Below are 16,322 nucleotides of genomic sequence, written 5' to 3'. Positions count from 1 at the left end.
AGGTGGGATGACCTTCCCGGCACAACCACCATTTTTTTTTCAATCCGGCCTGACCTGTGTACATATTAAAATGCTTTTTGGGGGGGGGGGGCATTGTTCTCTCTTTGTTTCTGTTTGCCTATTCTTTTGTCGTTCACCCCATACCTTTTCTTGCCATGAAGTGTTGACCTGTTAAGAATCAAAGAAGCAATGTGATTCCTTTCGATTGCCTACCGTCTCACCAAAAGTAGACATTGCTATCTTTTTCTTCACGAAGTGAAAGTAGAGTGGAGGCACGGATGTTTTTGAAGCGAGATTGAGACTTATTCTCCTTTGGAGATGAAGATCATGATGCTGTCAGAATTTGTTGACCCGCCGAAATATTTATTGGGCGAGTCATGTCCGCTGGTTCATTTTTGACCCCAGAGCTACCAGTCTGAGTCTGAGAAGTCCCGGTGGAAGTCCACTCGCTCCCTGCCGCGACCTCCAGAGATTGACGCACCAACGCCCGGCCAGCATGTTTGCCTTCCAGACCGTGCATGTGTGCGTGCGTGCGTGCGTGTGTGCGTGCGTGCTTAATGTGTTCACTGTGCACCACAAGAAGGCTGGCATGGTGCACCCCACCCCGGTGCACCCTTTCAAAGCTGTACGCCTGCTCATGTTTGCATAGCGAGAGTGTCTCAGCCAACACGTGCAAGAAATAAATTACATATGGCCATGGAAACAAATGTCTTTATGTATAATTTCCCTTTTGGCTTGACATGACCGTGCAGCCTTTTTCAAGCTGTTTCTGTTGACGTTGTTTCTCCAACCATGTTATGACAGGATATCCTCGACTGCACCTACTTTATACTGTGGATGTTATCACATTTCCCCGAAACTTTCTCACTCACTGGCATGCACCCTTCATGATCGTTAAATAATCTCTTCATTTACAGTTATATGTGGAATTACCCAAAATGATACAGGATTAACCCAACGCATCTATTTACATGACTGGCAACACCAACCGTGCGTAAATCTTGATAGATAAAAACAAGTGAATAACGCTCACAATATTTTTGGTATCACAGAGCGTGCCTGAGTTCCTTTTTATCTTGCTTTGCTCTGATTTTTTTTTTTTTTTTTTTTTTTTTACTCGGATGTGCAGAACGGCAAAATGTAAGTCATCAATTAACCACGAGGACGGAAGAAACATCGGGTCAGGACCGCAACACACTTTAGAAGGCGTGTAACCTCACTATAACTTAATATCCTTTCCCCTCTGTAATGATCTGTGAATGTCTCCCCTATTGCTGTTTTGATTGAGCACGAGTCATTTCCATGACATCGGGCACGCACTGACACGGTATCACCGAGCTGACCTCTCGGGTTGGATTTAAACAAGTGATTCCCTACATTTCTTGACTAAAACTAAGTATTTTACATTGGAATATGTTCAATGCACATACGGTACTAAAATAATGACCTTGTGTTAATTCACTCACAAATGTATTGACCTTATGGGAAATCTAAGCCAGACTTGTTGAAGAAAAGTTTGATTTACTCTCAGAAAGCCACGACTTATTCTGTGAATGGTATGAAGCTTAATTGTACTACTCTGTCATCGAGCAAATTAACATTTCATTATTCGGTCTCTGGTATAGACAAATGAACAAAAATCCACTATTTGTTCTGAAAAAAATATGCACATACGCAGATGCATTTGTGGAACTGGGAGTCGCTGCTTGGAATTGAAGCGGATTTACATGGCACTGGAGATGTGAGCCAACCTCTCTTTTTCATCAATGGACACTACAGCTTCTTGTTTGCTTTCAAACTTAGCTTGTAGCAGACATTTTCAGCATGACGTCTCTGATCCACTGGTGAAAAGGCACTTTGATTCTTTCCTCTTTCATCGATAACTGCTTCAAACAACAAAGTGCATGCAGGAAAAGTGATTAAGATTGCATGACTCTCTGTGTCTTATGTGTTGTGTTGTATTATTTTGTTATTTTATGTTAACCCTTCTGTAAAGCTCTTTGTTACAGCTGAAGCTTTTGTGAAAGCGCTACATTAATAAATATGTATTGTATTGTATTGTATTGTCAGGGAAGCTTATTGAAGATTCTAGATTTCAGCTATTTTTTTTCCCCCTTTCTGAAGTTTTGAACTGTCCTGACACCGTTTTAATATTCACAATTTATTTGTGTCCATTCTGTACACAAGCTTCGAACTATTTTCTCCCTGGTGACATCTCAGCCCAATTCGATGTGACCTTACCTTGAATCTCAAAGGGTTGTGATATGGACTACATATATTAACACTCCTCCCCAACAATGTGTCCATTCCCGGTTAATGCCAGTGTGTGAGATGTAAATGCCAAGGAAAAGAGCAGCCAGGATGACCTATGACAAATTCTTGAAACTTCTCATGACAGAGCAAACAAAAGCTTCCTGCCCCCCTCTCTCAACCTCTCTTCCTGGTTTCTGACAGAGTGGGTGGAGCCTGCCTGACTGTGTGGGAGGAAAAGAGAATCTCATCCTTAAAGAAGCAGAAGGAAAAGCAGGTTTGCCCACACACCACCTGCACCGCCGCCGCGCTTGGTCGGAGCCGCCGCTGCCTCCTGATCAGCTCTCTGCGACTCTTTGGAGAGCAGAAGTCGCTTTCGGGTAGCTTCCCGGTCTTCCCGAGAGGTTGGGACTTTGTCGCTGAGCCGTTGACATCCCGTAAGTAAACATGAGCTTTTGTCTTCTGTTTGGACACAAACTGGTGTGTAGACAGAGGTTGTGCATGTGTACTTTCAAGGAGGAGGGTCCAAGTTAAAGTTACTGTTTCTGTTGCTAATCATGTCACGTGAGTTAAAAACAAAACGCACATCCCTGCTGGAAGAGATGCATCTGTTCCTGAGTTGGAATGCCAATCTAAAAATATGATTGAAACATTTAGCATCCGTGCTCTATTTTCATTCCCGCTCAGCTGTGACACTTTTATATATATATAGCTGCATTACCTTAAAACGCATCTGATGTTTCGAATACCACTTGAGGCTGTTGGCAAGATAAACACAAACTGGCTTTTTCAAGACTTTTCCTCAGGCTCCAACAACTTTATTTAGCAATATTTAAAGCGCAGGTGCCAAACACAACTCCAGGCGCTCATTTTCTGTTGCCCGCTAAAGCAAATCTGTGTTTCTTGCTCAAATCTAGAGCAACATTGCAAATAGTCTTAAGAACAAGGAGAAAATTGACTGAACAGTGCTTGCACAAAAATCTTCATTGACATTTGATTTGAATCCATCGATTTGGGTACAGTTACAGTTTTTAAATTCAGAACTGCCACTTGGTCAATTTCTATGTTTTGCGCTATTTTGTGTTCGATGCAAGTTTCAGATAGGTCACGGCTCGAGTGAAGTGAAAAATAGTATATCTGTCTGTTTGTATTTAATCATATATATATATATATATATGAACCTGGATAGCCATTTCATGTGATTAACTTTTAGCACTGAATTAATCAATCCCGTAATGGGGAAATTCAGTAACAATGTGGAAAAAGTAAAAATCCCCCATGTCCAACTTTACAAAATTCGGCGATGAGACTGAGCTGAATAAGAGCAGCGGTCAGTGTGAGTCACTTGTCCATGAAGAATAAATGATGTAATATGTTAGATACAGATGGGAATGTGAACAGCAGCAATTGTATCGGCATACTAAAAATGATATACTGTACATAATTTTTTTTGTATGACTGTATGTAGCGCAATATTAATCAACTCGATTTGGGGATTTAAATAAACAACATTGTTAATCGTTTGAAGTGGCCTGAGAACTACAAATGAATTAATATCAACACAAAATACGTGCTACTATACTATGCAGTTGTGAATGTGAACAAAAACAGCAAGGGCATGAAGTGTCGTTGTAGATGACGTCCCCCGAATAAAAATATACCGGTAAGCTTTTCTCAGCAGTGAATGAATGACTAAATATCACCATCGCTATCAAGCGTAGTATTGTTGTTACAGCAAGTGTCAAGGGAGTGGTCAGGATGGACGAAATTTCATCACTTTTTTTTTTTTTTTTTTTTACACAAAGGATTTTGTTCTGGTTTGCCCATACATGCTAATGACGTTACCTTGTTTTCTTCGGCCACCTGCTCCATTTTGAAACCTACTTTGTCACAATCCTCTCCCTGACAAACACAGAAAAATAGAGGTCCTCGGGGGGCAGGCGTGCAACAAAAATTAGATCAGACCTGCAGCCTGACCCGTGCGTGGCTATCTAATATTTCTCGGGCCCACAGACGGTGATTGTGTATAACGGAGGGAGTGAAGAGGCCAGTGGTGGATGGAGGTGATAGAGCGGGCCTGGGGGGGAGAGGGGCATATGAAAATGTAATAACAGACTGTTCACGGTTCACTGCTCGCTCATGCAGTTGACTAAACCCTTGTGCAAAACAGTTGCATAACTCTCGTAGTCCAGACATTGCACAGTCATTCGTGTGGGTGATGTTCTCCACCCAGCCACGCACGGTGGGAGCTGATATCTTCAAAGCCAGTGCTTTAAGGGTGAATCCTGTTGAGTCTCTTGCTTTCCAGCTTGCCCCCCTGTCTTCATTAGCTTTACTGGCAGATCCCTAAATCAGCCCTGAAAGGGAGCGGCTGATAACCTTTTGAACTCTGCCTTCAAGCTCCCTTATTGACTTCAAACCGGAAGCTGCGCTGTCCTGGGGCGATTACACTGAGCCCGTGTTGCATGCTCATAAACCGATCGATGTCTCCTCAGCTTTTTTTTTTCCTAAGTTGAGACTGTGAGTCAGCCAGCGAATGTGTTGTCACAAACTCCAAAGTAATGTAACTTTACATGCGTCACAGTAAAAGTTCAGCGTCTGTCCAAACAAGCAGAGAAGCTACTGAATCTTAAAGAAGAGAGTTTAATTTAATTTATTAATTTATATATATACAGTATATAATTCTTTTTTTTTTTTTTTTTTTTTTTTGCTTGGTCTATTGCAAACAATATGTGAAGGCTGTTGGGATACGAACGCTGCCTTTCCTTAATCATTAATCAAAACATTTAAGTCAAGCACAGGAGGTCCTCGGTTTACGATGGTCCCAAAACATGACATTTTGAAGTTACCGTACATGCGACACGCGGCATAAGAGTATGTACGTACAGGTTTAGTTACACACTGTACTCACCATTTTTTTTCATTTCATTCATATTTATGCCCTAGTTTTATTTTTTTCATACAAGTATTTACTATAACGATGACACTTGAAGGTGACACTTGACGCACACAATGAACTAATTAATGCAGTAGCCTATGACCAATACTGTATCGCGAAACACAAGAGGTCAAGCTCAGCTCAGGCCGTGCGTCCTGATTTTCATTTGTTTTAGATTTATGGTCTGGAAGTGTTTTTCATATTAAATATTTCTTTTAATGGCGGCCCGGTGGTTGCCTGTTTAGCGCGTCCGCCTTACACTGCAGAAGTGTACATAATGTAGAGCAATATTTATCCAATAACATGACACAAACATCACGCATTAAAAAAACAATAATAATAAAAAAACGTCCTACTCAGCAGAGATCAGAAAGGATTTTAAATTGGACCGTTTAGATGTGTAAAATATAAGGTACAATTCCAGAAAATAACACGTTTCCAATGCTTGGAGCTGGAAGTTATTTGTGTACGCTCTGATAACTTGACTTGTACTGTAGCAGACGGAAAAGTCCAGGAAAATAATTTCAATAACAGTGGCAACCCTGCCATTTCTTCCCACAAATTTCCCATTTCGAAGGATGGCTCTTCTTTTAGGCAGGCTCTGTTGTTTTTTTGTGTACAATCTGTGGGCAATGTCCTGTGGGATCACGGCCGCTGTGATACGACAGGACATCCTGCGTCACAGAATACACACACACACATGTGCACACACAGATGCACGTGAATGCACTTTGTTCATGTTTGGCAACGTTTATTTGACGTAGATGGATGGTGTTTCCCGTTTTCGTTTTTTTAGCACTGTTTCTTCACTGTGTTGCTAGTGTAGCTATAGTTGGAGGAAAATATGAATTTCTTAACATTTCTGCATCAATTGGTCAAAAGTTAGTCTGATCTTCATTTAAACCACAAGAAAAAACAAACAGGGTCAGTCGGCCTACACTAATACCACACAAACAATTATGTTTTCATATTCTTACGGAGCCTAATGTAAACATTCACAGGACCAGGAGGAAAAACATAAGCCAATCCTTGGATGTAATGATTGCTCTCGTCTCCTTTGGCAGCAATAACCTCAGCAAAACGTTTCCTGTCGTTGCAGATCAGACATATTCAACAATCAGGATGAATCTTGGACCACGGTTTTCAAACAATTTACAATTCAGCAGGATTCCAGGAACTGTCTAATGCCTCTTGAGGTCATGCCACGGCATCACAATCAGGTTGAGATCAGGACTCAAGTTCTTCTGCAAAATATCTTGATAAACTTGTGAATTCATTTTGGCATTGATGATAGCAAGCGGTCTGGGCCCTGAGGTAGCAAAGCACACCCATACAGTTACGCTCTCGCCACCAATTTTACAGTTGGGATAAGGTGCCGTGTCATTTTTCCCTCCAGATGACATTGTGTGTTCCTCCCAAAAAAAATGCAACTTTTGTATCATCTATCCAAAGAATAATTTGCCAGTCGTGCTCTGGAACATCCGAGTGCTGTTAAGAAAGCTTCAACCATGCAGCAATGTGTTTTTTAGACAGAAACGTCTTTCTTCTTGGTGTTCTCCCTTAAACCGCATTCTTGTTTAATGTTTAAATTTGCCAACATGTGTCAAGTACCTTTTATACGTCTTCAGCTGAACCCCCCAGGCCTCTTTTCTTACCTCATTGAGTATTTTGCACTGTGCTCTTGCAGTCGTCTTTACAGGGCGAGCGTTTCTTGGAAGAGAAGCAACAGAGCGGAGTAGTTTTCCGTTTATAAACAATTTGTCCAACCACGGACAGATAAACATCAAAACCTGCTAAAGTCCTTGAGATCCTATAGCATGACCTCAGTGGAGCAAAATTGCTGCAATTCTTCTGAGCTGCAACTACAGGAAACATTTGGTTGGGGTTGCTAGCAAAGGCTAGCAACTAGACTAGTTATTAAATCCACGGTTTGTTCTTCCCCCCTACCCCAACCCATGTTCCATGAATGTTTATACACACCGGTAATTTAAAAGGAAAACATGAAAACACAATTGGGTGGTATTGATTGTGCAGACGGATTATTGAAATTATCAGACCATACTTTATAACCAATATATGCAGAAATTGAAGAAATTCCAAAGGGTTCACATACGTTTTCCTCCCTCTCTATTTTTTCAGCCGCCCTCAAACTAAAGTGTGAGAAAATATAAAGTGGCAAAGTGTTTCCAGGCCCAAGTTTCCCTTTAATTACTCCTATGCAGGCTGGCCAAAATCAGCTGCGCACCTCACGGATTCCTTTCAGTTGTCCTGTACAGTACATGTCTGGTCATAGACATAATTGTAAGTCATATTCTCCCACATGAATATCATCGTCAAAAAGTAACATTAAAAAAGGTTCATCATGGTGGTTCATCATAATAGCATGGCTGAAGAATTGTGCAAATTTCCGTGATGAAATGTCATTCCTCGGTCTGAGACTGTGGTGGGTTCCTGTGGCACGTTTGTCATTTTTGGAGGCGTCGTCTGTTGTAACTGCAGAGGCAAACATGGACTGGCAGACAAACGGGGGGCGGGGGGGGGGGGGGGTGGTTTTGTTTTCTTGGTTATTCATAGTTCTGTCTAGCTTCCACACAAAGACCTTTTGACCTGGAGAAATGCAATTCAGGAAGTTCGCTTGATGTTGGGAAGTGATACTTTTAAACAGTTACATGATTCACCTGGAGGACTGTGCGCTTACATGTGATAGTTGCACCAAGAATAAAGTTCCAGTATTTCATGCCTGGCAACTCTAGCTGGAGCCCTCTTGTGTTTACTCCACTACCTCCACCAAAAGCCAACAGACTGCCCCTATTCAAACGATTGAGAAGGTGAACGTTGCGATTGCGCACTCGTTTTCCAATGAGCTGCCCAACCGGGAACGACGCCTATTGAATGACAATGGCTCCTTTTCACATTCCTATGTGACAATATTTGCATGTTGATGGCTTCTCTAGTTAGGAAGATGTCTCCATTGTACGTATGTATAGATTTTTTAACCCTCGCCGGAGGCACACACCATTTTTTAATTAACTGGAATGTGCCGTTTTGGGGGGATTTTGGACTGAAAAATAATAACAAGAGTGAACCACAGTCCCAGATAATGAGTTGTTCTCCAGCAGAGGGTTTTGTATTTACTGCACCACTCCAGCATTCAGTTGGGGCATGTCAACAAACAACAATATCGAATCAAATTGGAAATTCCAAAGGATTTCAAAAGACACTTTTGACCCCAATTGCATGCAGTTGGTGCGTATTGTTTCTTGACAAAGTGCTGTCACTATCCCCTGCTATTTCCTGCGTATTGCAGGGTTCTCAAGTCATTTTACAGGTACATGTTAATGGAGATTGTTCTCACACTCTTTTTACTGACTGCTGGCCAGCTTTTTATTGGCGGCCCCGATGGATTTGTTTACAATCGTCAATGCAAGGAGGTCTGCTGTTGGACCAGTGTTGATGAGGACGTTGAATGACAAGGCCCAAGGCTTTGTATAACACGCTGAATTACGATCTCTGCCAAAGAATTCGCATCGGCTTTGCGACCAGTGAAAAACACTCAGCAAATATGCGCCATTCTTCTGAAGTAAAAAATGTCTTTCTGGGGGGGGATATGAAAATATGGCCCAGATAGGGTGCTTCTTTTTAAAGGTAAATGGCAAGGTTGTTTTACCTGTTTGTACTGATATAGCAGCCTAATTTACAGTTTTGAATCTTAACAGAATCATTTGTTTTGTAACACTATGCCTCTTAAAGTTAGCCAAACAGTCCTGTCTTTTACAGTCCTCGAGACAAATAAAAGCTCCAGGTCAATCGATACTTGTGAAGAGACGACTGCAAACATTATCGCACACTTCTCCGCAAAGGCGGCACATTGAAGAGAAAAGACAAAGACAACATTGTTCATCAACCCCACAACGAGCCTTGCTTCCTTGTTCGACCTTTACCGGAATCTTCCATTGCGCTGCTATTTGCTGTCAAGCTAGCCAGCTATTAGCTCTAATGGCTAACGCTAGCTACTCCTCCACTAACATGGCACCTTAGAAGGACCAGGACATTTTTGGTGCCCATCTTCATTCCAGAAATAGTGAATAGGCAGGGGTCCGGTGTTTCTTAACTCAGGTTGCATAATGAAGGTGGTCGTTTGATCTGGTTTTCTCCTTCTGAACAGATGGAGGGTGGATTTGAAGGGAAGGTGTGCGTGTGTCTAAGCCCTTTGATTGGCCCAAGGGCAATGCCATCTCCTCTGTGTGTCTTACCAATTAGACGCGTGATTGTCAGCAACTGAATGTTTGTAGTGGACGATTGAAGTTGAGATTATTCCGTTTCTAAATCAAATTATGCAAATCCTTTTTTGCTTCCCACCTGTCTTTGTGCGCGTGCCTGCGTGCTGTCAAGCTTGGTGGATGCTCTTTCTGCTGTTGATGATGATCTCGCTGTGAGCTTAAGACTTGAGAGAGTCACGTGTTGAGGAAGACGGCTGTTAAAAGACTCATTTAAAAAAATGTTTGATTGATCTTTTGGAGGTCAGAGGACGGGGGGGGGGGGGGGGGGGTCATGTAACCCAGAGTGGAGTGCGGCGAAAAGAGTAATGTGGCGCAAGGGATTTTGTGAAAGGTTTCAACAGAACCAGGCAGAACGTTTTAATACAAGTAGGCAAAACGGCTATTTGCAGCTGCTTTTGCCAGTTGACACACACACACACACACACACACACACACACACACACACACACACACACACACTTTCTCCCTTTCAAAGAATCATTTGAATGAAATCCCTCCCTCAGTGCACTGTTGTTCTCACATGGGGGTAAAGGTGTGATTGGTCAGCATCTCATATGGGGTAAACCAATGAATGCGTGACTCCCGCCCCTGACTCCGCCCCCTGTGTGACGTCGACGTCCAAAGCGTGGCGAGTGATTGGAGGGCTGGTGGAGCCAGACGTGGTATTAAGTGCAGTCCCGTCTGCTCCACTACAGTACTGAGGAGAGTCCCGACTGGCTGCCAGAGTGTGTGAGTGTGAAAGAGAGAGCGATTCTGCGCGTGTGGGCGCATGCCTGGAATAGACTTCCCAGAGTCATTTGATTCGGGCTTTTTTCCTCCCACTCATCAGGGTTGGACTTTGTACCCGATCACATCTGGACACGTTTTCTTGGGAATGTTGTTGTTCGCCAGCTGATCCACCTCAGCTGATCTCCGCTTGAAGAGTCTTACCAGTGACCCCGATAGACGGCTTAACCCCCCTCGCCCCCATCTGGGTCACCGCCGAGCCCGACAGCGGTGTCCTTGCTGGGCCCGATGTGGAATTTGACCCAGAGGGACCCTGTCCTCCAGGAAGCCATTCACTGAGGCCAGACTAGGGGTAAAAAGGGGAAGAAAGATAGAATCGGAAGAGGAGTGAGAACATCAGCATAAGAGAGCGGTAAGCACGTTGAAAGGGCTTGGACGGGGGAGGGGGGGGGGCTTGCAAGAAAAGACAAAAGTACAAAAGAGTGATTTTCAAACTGAGAGAGGACATGTGGGACCTTCTTTGTCCATTTAAGCCTCCCGTTTTGTTTACTGACCCCTTCTGTTTGTCACGACAAGAATCTCGAAGCAACATCAAAGCCAAACGTCTCCTCTTATTGACATGATGTACACGTGCATACATGACATTTCACCTCTGCAGCTCAAGGGTAGAATTTGGTTATGTGTTTTGGACAAAAGCAGAAAGCAATACACGGTATAGTTTGGCAGCAGCACAGTGGACTCGTGGTAAGCACGTCAGCTTCGCGGTTGTGAGATTTAGGGTTTGAATATCAACTCGTGTGTGGAGTTTCCATGTTCACTGCCTGCTTGCTTGGGCTTTCTCCAAGTTCTCCGTCCGGGTTCCTTCCGCATTCCAAAAATGTGCTGTTGGGTGTTGCGTGTGGGGTAAATTGACTTGACTTCAACCTGTCCCGAAGTGTGAATGTTTACTCGTCCGGATGTGCCCCAGCGCTGACCCAGCGTCTCAAGGCTCGAGCGCACCTGTGGTGATGACCTGGGCTAAATAAAATGGATGCTCGGTGTTTTCACTATTCACATGTTGCGCTTGCTGTTGACCACAGGAAGACGACAAATGAAAAACGGAGTTCAGTCTTTCATCATCCATTTTCGAAAGTCCTTGTCCTCATGACTGTCATTGATGGGTCTCATCTTATGTTAGGTCGGGGGCGGGGTGCACACGGGACGAGTTGCCAGCTAATCTATGTAGACAAACAACCATTCATGTTCACGTTGACATCAATGGACAATTTAGAGCAGGGGTGGGCAATTATTTTCCCGGGGGGGCCAAATGAGAAGCAGAAAATATTGTGGAGGGCCGGGCCAAAAGTTAGAAATAGAAATAGAAAATAAAGAAGATAGCACAATGTCTTTGTATGCCAGTAATAATGTAACATTCTCGTCCACCATCACACTCGGCACCGGTTCTCCTCAAGGATGTGTACTGAGGCCCCTGTTGTTCACGCTCTACACATTTGACTGCTCTCCGACTCTTATTAGCGATCCAGTTTGCGGAAAGTTTTTAACATGATAACAATCAAACCATTCTAGGAAATGTTCATTTACTCGAGCCACAAGCAATTCACTCTGAGCATGGAAATTGCCAGAATCGGACTGAGTAAGAATCGCTTCCTTGTTTTTCAAAGTCTCGTAGATTTGAGTCTTTCCGACTCCAGGCGTCTCCTGAATGTTTCGTACTTTGTTACCCGCTTCGTTTAATCAGATAGAGTACATATCACTTTCCCTTCCATGGTCATTACGCTCTCCCTCTTTCTTCGTCTTCCCCTCCCTCCCTGTCCTCTGCAACTTGAAGTAACTGCGCCACCTGGTGTTGAAATACCTGTCATTACAAGTCCAAATGAAATGAATGCAATCAAACCTTAATTGTGCACCAATCTTCGGCGGGCCGGATTAAAAAGACCAACGGGCCAGATCCGGCCCGCGGGCCGTAGTTTGCCCACCCCTGATTTAGAGTCTTCGGGGAAACCAACAAGCATGTTTTTCGGGGTCTACTGTTTGAGGAAGCCAGAGTGCCTTTGCTGAAACCGGGATTCGAACCTCACACCCGTGACATAAATATGCCGTTGTGTCTGTTCTCTTTGTTTTGCATGATGCTCGAAATCAGCCCGTGATTAAAGCCAAGTCTTCTTGCTATCTCGCAGCTCCGCCAGTATGCCTGTGGAGACCCTGCGGCCCTCCGACGGTCGCCTGACCGGGGTTCCCTTCACCTCCGCCATGCCCTTCAGGATACTCACCAAAGGGCCAGATTACTTTCGGCGCCCGGCCGAGCCTGCTACCCGCAAGTTGAGCGCCGTGGAGCGTCTGGAGGCGGACAAGGCCAAGTACGTCAAGAGCCAGCAGGTGGCGTTGACGCGGCAGGCGCCGGTCAAGCCGCCGATCATCCGCAAACCCCTCGTCCCCCCGGCCATGATCCTGCAGTGCCACATGGGCGCTCCCCCTGCCCGGAAAAGTCCACGCTGCCTCACTAGCGTGGGCAGCGGCAGCGTGAGGGAAGGACCGGGAGGGAGACCGGCTCTCAATTTGGATATTTTGAACAACCTCATCAATGATGTACGCGACGGCCCACTGCCCTCCTCCCAGTCGTCGTCCTCCACCTCCCCCTCATCCTCATCGCCTTCATCGGGAGCTAAAAGCATCGGCAGCAGCTTGTCAGCGGACCACGAGAAGAGCAGCCGACTCCTCAACAACCTCAAACCGCGGAGCGCCGCCACATCCTCATCCGCCTCGTCCCGCACGTCCTCCCCTCTCAACCCCATCCATCGTCCTCCCCCCGTCCCGACACGGGCGCCCCGCATCTTCGTCCCGTCGGCCTACGTCTCTCCAAATACCGTCACGGTACGCAGGGTGGACGTTCGACCTCATGCGGAAATGAGGAGGCCCCAGAGGGCCCAACTCAGGCCCCGACAAACTGCCCACGGTCAAGTGGCACACCCACAGGTCCCCCCGCCACCTCCGCCGGCCCTCCAAAACTCACTTCAACAGCCCCAAACGAACGCCACCACACGAACCGCCGCCTCACCCCCTTCTTACTTGCCGCCCAGCCCCATGCTGGTCCGTGCGGGGATGATCCCGCCCGCCTCCCCCGCCTTCACCCGCCTGTCCAACGCCAGCTCCAAGGGCTCCGCCCGCAAGCACCCGTCATTGCACCGCTCCAAGTCAGACCTGAGCGACCGCTATTCCCGGGCCACGGCAGACCTGGAGCGCTTCTTCAACTACTGCGGGCTGGATCCCAACGAGGTGGAGGGCATGGGCGGAGTGGAGCGCTTCACCAGGGCCAACTCGGACATCGTGTCCATCTCCAAACTCCGCAGCGTCAGCACGCCCAGCTCAGAGTGCGGGGACGAGGCCGACAGAGGGCGGGAGGATTGCGAGGACGACGACGAGGACGGGCCCGCCGGAGGCAACCAGCGCGTCCCCTACGGCATCTCCGTCATCGAGAGGAACGCCAGAGTCATCAAGTGGCTCTACGGGATCAGACAGGCACGGGACGCTAACAGCGCCGTTTCGAACGTGTAGACTAAAACTCCACTTGTGGGGGGGATTGTATTTATCTGAAGAAGGGAAGTCAGTCTTTTCATCTTTCGTGGCCTTACGTCCGCCATTTTCATCACTTTCCGAAGGAGACTCACATTTCACATTTGGAGACTTTTGAGGAAGTTAGAACGTGCTCTTCCTTTTTAACTTGAACAATGTTACATTGTATCTGTAAGCAATAATAGCCGAGGATGGTTCCTCATGCAAAGGAACGGTACTGTCTCGGTGTGAATCTGCGTGTGGGTGTAGCACAGAGAACCTCGCTAATGCTGTGAAAGTCACAAAAAAAAAAAGCTTCGATGAACAGGTTTTGTACTTTTGAAAATCACTTTTGGCCGCAAGACTGTTATCGTCGTCATTTCTGTTGGCATGCAAGTGGAACGTTTATGTACATTTGGCACTTTATGTCAACAAAGCACGCATGTACTACGAACTTCGTCGCACCAACACACATTTTCAAGTCAGTTAGCATCAACGTGCTTGCAGCTTATATTTGTGTGTGTCTGTGTCAGATCTAACACACACGCACATATACACACACACACACACGCTCATTTTTGGGATTAGTTTGCAGGATAAATCGTGTTTACCTCGCATGTCCCAGCACAGAGCTGCTAAAAGGAAGAACAAGTAGCATGGGAAAAAAAATTCCCTTGCACACAAAACGCTTCGATTGGGGGTGGGCGACCAAACACCTGCGAGAGATTTCTTTATGCCGTGTGCGAAGCAATTCAAAAAATGGATCAACCCTCAGAGGAATTGTTGTAAAAAAAAAAAAAAAGCCTCACGCCATTTAGGACACAAATATTCACAAGACTGTAATATATAAGAATGAAGTCATCCCCCCCATAATCCTTCAAAGGATTTTAGCCCACCCCTGTTAAGAGTTCACTCGTGGATTTTAAAACAAAAGTGTCTCAGGAAACATAATATTTGGCATACTAACACAAATGGACCAATATTTATTTGGATTATTTGATTTAATATATTTTTTTTTCAACACCGTTGTACGGAATTCAATCTGAAGTGCAATCTATTCGTATTCACCACAACAGTTACGCTGGATGAAATTTAGAAACACACACCCAAACAAATACAGTGCAACAATGTGTGAGAATAATGAAAATGTCATTGAGAGGGCCTCTGCATAATTTTACCGCAAAGTTTTGTTTTTCCAGGACATTTCTCCTTTCATGTCAATAGCCCGGAAATGCGGATGCCCAAAGAGGTCTGAAAGGCTTTTAAAAAATTGTGTCTTTGAAACTACAATTAAAACACAGTTGAAGAATATTCACATTGTCTGTGTTGAAAAGAATTTTTTGGGGAAACCTCAATTATTTTTTTTCAAGCTAAGTTCGAATCTCAGCTCTGGCCTGTCTGTGTGGAGTTTGGAAGTAATTGTTCATCTGTGTGATGTTGGTGTGAATGCTCATTTGTCTCGTTGTGCCCATGCGATTTGATGGCGACCTGTCCAGGGTGTATTGCAGAAATGGTTGTATAAATCAATCTCAGTTTAATTTACCATAGGAGAATAATGCTCACCACCAGCCAGCAGCACCTATTAAGGGGCCCTGCACGAGGGATTTCTCCGCATGTTGTTGCAGTGTCTAAACCAGTGCTATATTTTTGTTGTTGTTGTTGTCATTAATAGGGGCCACTGTCCGTCATCTCGGCTAACCTCGGCAATTGCCTCGGTTGCCTGCCCTGTTGGGGCATCTGGGAGTTGGAATCATCTGCTCGCATCAGGAAACCGATTAAAGTGTGTAGGTAATGTTTTAAGCAACATTTTTTAACACACTTGACTCAAAATGCAAAATGAAGACCATCAATGTCAATCTTAAAATCGTCAGCGTTAGCATAACGTTGATTAGTGAGGACCCGCATGGTGACACCGGAGTCATGATTCCTGTGTACGTATAACTTTGTTTGTTTTTTGTTCAATTATTGTTCAAGTGAGTGTGTAAACAGAGGAGCAAAATTATTACAAAATTTCAACATAATTTATTACACATGACAATTTGGCATTTATTTTAGCAAGCATCATGGAAGTTGACACCCACAATTTGCTTTAGCGGGCCATATAAAATGACATGGCGGGCCGAATCTGGCCCCCAGGCCTTAAGTTTGACACCTGTGTTTTAACCCCTTGTTGAGGTTGCTCCTAGCTGTTCAATAAATCAACCAAAAAACCCTCTAGAGACTAAAAAAAGCAGTTATACCTTGTTACAACTTCAGCTGTTATGACAATGTTTTTTTTGTTGTACCGTCGCCAATGAGGACTCAGCAGTTTTTCACTGATGTTTACAAAATACCGCCAAAAATCTTTCCTGCCCAAATCTGGGCACCGTTTTCCCCCATATGACAATGACACACACACACTTTCCGATACATAGAACCGGCCTCCCCAGCTTCAGCAGTCTTCCAAAGAGCTTATCGAAAGCTACGCTCATTTCCCACCATGACATCATGGCACACGTGATTCCCAACGTGTGGTTTTGATCTAACAGCCTTCGTGACATGCGAGGTTTGATCATGCGGCTGCTGCGGGGCGCCTTCAC

General features: G+C 44.9%; 1 protein-coding gene across 2 annotated transcripts; it reads left to right on the top strand.

Moving 5' to 3' along the window:
• The first annotated feature begins 2,507 nt into the window (after positions 1-2,507).
• LOC147210129 (protein FAM110A) lies at positions 2,508-15,054 on the top strand. 2 transcript variants are annotated; one of them, XM_086105484.1, is made up of 2 exons: positions 2,508-2,687; positions 12,372-15,054. In XM_086105484.1, the coding sequence occupies exon 2, from the start codon at positions 12,382-12,384 to the stop codon at positions 13,744-13,746; it is 1,365 nt and encodes a 454-aa protein (XP_085961610.1). In that variant the 5' UTR covers positions 2,508-2,687; positions 12,372-12,381; the 3' UTR covers positions 13,747-15,054. The 2 variants fall into 2 exon arrangements, with proteins under 2 accessions (XP_085961610.1, XP_085961601.1); XM_086105475.1 differs by lacking the exon at positions 2,508-2,687 and adding an exon at positions 10,164-10,606.
• Positions 15,055-16,322: the final 1,268 nt, after the last annotated feature.

This window comes from Hippocampus guttulatus, chromosome 1, assembly GCF_054856545.1.
Source record: "Hippocampus guttulatus isolate MCC_2025c chromosome 1, RoL_Hgut_1.0, whole genome shotgun sequence".
NCBI classification, from domain to species: domain Eukaryota; kingdom Metazoa; phylum Chordata; class Actinopteri; order Syngnathiformes; family Syngnathidae; genus Hippocampus; species Hippocampus guttulatus.
Note: the sequence above shows the minus strand (reverse complement) of the source record. Positions and strands in the feature narration are given on the sequence as shown.